Source organism: Halyomorpha halys, unplaced genomic scaffold (assembly GCF_000696795.3).
Source record: "Halyomorpha halys isolate HHAL.00 unplaced genomic scaffold, Hhal_1.1 Scaffold705.1, whole genome shotgun sequence".
In the NCBI taxonomy this organism is placed as follows: domain Eukaryota; kingdom Metazoa; phylum Arthropoda; class Insecta; order Hemiptera; family Pentatomidae; genus Halyomorpha; species Halyomorpha halys.
In genome coordinates this window covers 126,224-130,934 of record NW_027116684.1, presented here as the reverse complement: position 1 = coordinate 130,934, position 4,711 = coordinate 126,224, and the positions used below count along the sequence as shown (strand labels likewise).

Genomic DNA, 4,711 nt, shown 5'->3' with positions numbered 1-4,711 from the left:
GAATATGTACCGCCTTCTTGGTTTTGTTTTGAATCACAAATTTATTATAGACAATGAAAATTAGTTAGCTTGCTTTTTGGATAAACAAAACAAATGAACAATATTAAAATGATACATAAAATAAAACATATCAAAAACCCTTTATACATCAAAATATACTATTTACTCAAAAAGAGCATATTACAATATATATAATGGAAATTTATTTCCATCGGTTCTCCTGGTCCCGTCTCTGCCCTTCTGTACATATATGGGCACTGTCATGCTATGTGGCTTCATTTCCGCACTCATAGCACCTAGTGTGGAGGCATTGGGCCACCAGGTGTCGTACTTTTCCGCACCCATGGCACTTCCTGTCTTCTTACCCTCCTCCATTGCGTATTCTGCTCCGGTTTGGTTGCCTTTCTCTAACCGTACATCTCTCTATCTTTACCACTATACCTGGGTTCTCTTCTCTTCCATGGTATTGACAGATTCCTTGTGCGGTGCTACGGTACTCTGTTCCATCATCAACATCCATCCTTGCATCCTCCTTTCTAGCACTCGCGTAGATCAAGTCTTAAGCACACTCCACAAAAGCACCCTTTTATTTGTTTCCTTAGCCAGTCGCACCTTTATTATGGAGTCAATGAAATTCATTTTCCAACTGACAACATCCGCTCCAAGAATCTCTCTCATCTTTTCTGTGGCCAGATTAAACTGTCCTAACTGCATGGCTGCGTACTGTCCGTTAGACTGCCCGTGCTTTCTCCTCTCCCACAACATGTAGAAAATATCTTCCTCTGGGGACCATCTGCCTCCTCCATAGGCCTTCTTTAATCTTTCCTTCACTACTGGCCAACCTGTTTCCTCGTCTGCCTAAATATGGTTCAAAATACTTCGCTTAATCCGGCATATGAGCACTGCCTTGAGGGAAATCGCGTCATTCTTGTCTAGCAACTCCTCTGAGACCTTGGCTGCCAACCTCTCCATGATGCGATCTCCACCTTTAATAAAGTGATTTAACTCACCGATTTCGCCTGAGAACCGCTCCAAGTCTGAGATGGCTTTTCTAATATCCTGACAGATTACTGGTCCCACATTCATTTTAGCCAACATATTGGGGTGAACAACCGCGAGAGTGGTAGAGACCAGAGGGGAAGCACCGGAACCGCCGCCGGAACTGCCAGTACAGCCGGGGCTGCAGGAACTCCAGGAGCCAGTAGCGCCTCTGGGATCTGTAGAACTGACAGCCTCACTGCAGGCCGTGTTTGTGGTTGACCATTACCATTAACCAACTTGGTCAGTAAAAAAAAAAGTGATAATATAGGAGAAATAGAAGAAAAGAAAGCCGGAGGAAGAAAGAGAAAAAAAAAATCCTTAATGAGAGAACAGTTAAAACAAAAAAATCTGCAATCAGTGAACAGTTTCCAGGTCTCGACACCACTTACGGGCACTTGGACTAAAAGACTTAAAAAAAAGGAAAAAAGGGAACAGAATTGTAACGCTCGCTTACTAGAAAGATACTGCTTTATTATCTCTGTGATGCTCCTTATACACATCATCGGGGTTTATTTACATGGGGCGTTAGGATTAGAGTTATATACATGCTTTGCCCAACCATAACTTTTTATTTTATAATTTGTTGGTCTTGTAAATTTGTTGTAGAAAATCATTTTTATTATTTGATTTGTTGTTAAAATTGTTTGTTTGTACTTGTAATTTGTGTATACAATTATGAGTAAAGCATCACTGTTATGACAACATTGCTTTGGACAATGGGACAACCATGTTGTTTTCCTTTGTTTGAGGCCTTTTTGCCATTAGCATCCCTTAGAAGTTCACACTCTTTGTCTTTTGTTTTAAAAACCTCCTCTGGTCCACAACAAAATTTAACTTTATCAAATACTAATATATATATAACCAGTTTGTTAAGTTTAATATTGTATTTTAATTTTTACCTACATGAAGTAAATTATTATTATTATTTTTTTCATACACTCCAGATTATCCACCTCTCCCTCTTAGCCTGCAATACTTTGGTATCAACTAGGATGAATAAGCAGGTTCTACTGTATTTTAAAAATATTCTATTCATGTACCTTTAATTTAATTTACTAAAGACTAAATAAGATCTTAGAACTATCTAATTTATATGGACCATCATAAATATTACATAAAATAGCTTACCAAGGCCAATAAATAGATTACCAGCTACAGCAGCAACTACTGATAAGTAGCTATAATGATATAAGTCCACTCCATTGTTGATAAGATAAAAATATAATCCAAGAAGTCCCTGAAAATAATTAAATAAAGTATACAGTCAATTTTGTATTCCAGAAGAATTTAACCATTACTTAAATCAAGAGAAACATTTTAATGTTAGTTTTTAAAATGTAATAGTTAAGGACAGTATAATTAAGTGCACCATATTGAGAGTCTCTCACTGTAGAGCCTTGCGTACATGAATGTCTGAATGCAATTTCTCTTGTTAGTAGTTACTCTTTCTTAATTCAGGATTTCCAGATTCTGAAAGTCCTCATCTAGGTAATTGATGGATTGATCTTTCAACTTTTTTAGTGGTTTGGGGTTCTTCATAAGATCTGACATCAATTTCTAGATAAAGATTTTAGACCTACTGAAGTCCCTTAATAAACTTTAAATAGTTATAAAACTTAATTATTATGTATGAACTCCAATCTATAGCCACTTTTGTTTTCCTTCATTTTTATCGAGTATTAAACTTGTGCAGTTATACTTCAAGGAAGACATAGATCAGTCTGAACAAACAACAAAAGTTAGATTGTACACTTTGTTATAATTATGATTTGGTATTTATCAAAAATGTTAAAAGGAAATTGGAAGTGTTTGAGTGATCAATAAGTTCTAAGAAGAATTTACGGCCCTCATGTGGAAAGATATTTATTGAGTATAAGACAAAAATTCAGAGCTTTATTAATTATCTTCTATTATAAATAGAATAAACTTCATGAGTTCTATCAAATTTAATAGTCTGGACATGCAGTGGGGATGGCTACAATATCCCAGAAAGATTATTTGTAGAGATATTTAATTGAAAATGAAAGATCAGATGATAAAGACTGACGTGGTGAGTAGTCACTGAAGAGAGAATGTTAGTTATAACAGAGATGTATACAGTAGTTGTGCTGAGTGGCAAACTAGAGCTGCTGACAAGCACACCGATTTTATGATTCGCTGAATTGAAGTGTGATTCAGAAAAGGGATGAATTCATCATTGGAGATTCAGTAATCTGTAGTATGCTATACAGAATGATCCTAGGTAAATCAATTACAATACACCTGATTGCTACAGTGAAGCATAAAGATGACCTGGAGATTAATCTTTACTTCTTTAATCAGGAGGTTACCTCCCTGGAAGAGGTGACAATATTTTTATTGAAGAGACTAACTCTAAGGACTATCTGTTCCTACATATGAAGAAAAGGCATTTGTAATACAAACTATGTAATGCACACCAGGTGAACTTGTAGTTGTTTGCCTATTCACAGTGGTAACCACCTGTTGTGAACATGCAAAAGCCTGGTTTTGCCTTCTAAAATTTAGTATCTGCGTCACCATTGATGCAGAAATTTATAGAGTTTATTAGCTTTAAATAAATTGATTATAAAGTGACACTCTTAGAATCCTTGGAGTAAGAAATTGGATGGTGGTCAAATACGACTGACACAATTGGCATAAGCTGGTGGTGGAAACCAAGACCAACACTGGGCTGTTGCACCTCGGAACCAGCGATCGGTCATCTAGTATTAAATAAGTTGATAAATATTTCCTTCTACACACCATTTAAAAAAGTTACATAGGATAATAGTTTGAGTTTGGTGAGGGGAACATCACAACGAAGAGAAGGTAGAATTTAGAATTTATGTTCCATTCTCACAGGGGAACAAGTCCAGGCTTTTTATTTTAAATTTTGGCTAGACAGAAAATTAGCAGGATAATTTAGGAGGGGAATCTTTGGTTAATAAAGCTTCCTGGTTCACTCAACTCTACAAATATTTACTTATCATATTATCTCTTAAGAAGGTAGAACGTATAATTTATGCTCCAGTACCACTGCAACTTCAGCCCTTCATGGTCAGTTGTGGCACTGGTTTGTTTTATTATTTAATTCTATCCTTCTGGTGGGGAGCTTTCTAGAAAATAAAATCTACTGAGTGCAGGTATCTTAAAACTTATCAAGTTACTCACTGTTAATATCCCACAGCCAAATCCTGATATTAGTATAGCAGTTTTCATTTTTAGGTATCTATTGACTAAAATAACTGAAGAGAAGCCAAATAGACTTGAGAATAAATATATTATTGGCACAATAGTTGCTGAAAAGTTTAAATTCGCATTTTCAAATATCGTTTGACCGTATGCACTTATAGGATTCCCGCATGCAAATTGCTGCATCATCACTAAAAAGATACTGATACCAATGGCCTTTAATGCTACTGGTGTCTTCAGTGCTGCCTGAAAACTCATCACTCGTTCTGTCTCTTGATAGATTGTTTTCTAAAACCAAAAGAAAATATAGTATTAATTTTTTTTTTATGCCTGAAATGGAATAAAAAAAACTTTTTATCTTGGACATTATCATCTCCTAAATTATATATAAAGGTACAATGGAAGGTATATTAGTGTGCCTGTGTTTAAATACTAGTAAATTGTTGATTTATTATAACAACTATTACTATATAATATA

The 4,711-nt window shown here is 35.4% G+C and overlaps 1 protein-coding gene across 1 annotated transcript in view; it reads right to left on the bottom strand.

Moving 5' to 3' along the window:
- Positions 1-4,521, bottom strand: part of LOC136797275 (facilitated trehalose transporter Tret1-like) — a gene marked incomplete at its 5' end in the record, with an annotated part of 12,339 nt that extends 7,818 nt beyond the window's left edge. Inside the window, 2 exon segments of the mRNA XM_067053416.1 lie at positions 2,170-2,278; positions 4,213-4,521. Coding sequence (XP_066909517.1) covers positions 2,170-2,278; positions 4,213-4,521 — 418 coding nt within the window.
- Positions 4,522-4,711: the final 190 nt, after the last annotated feature.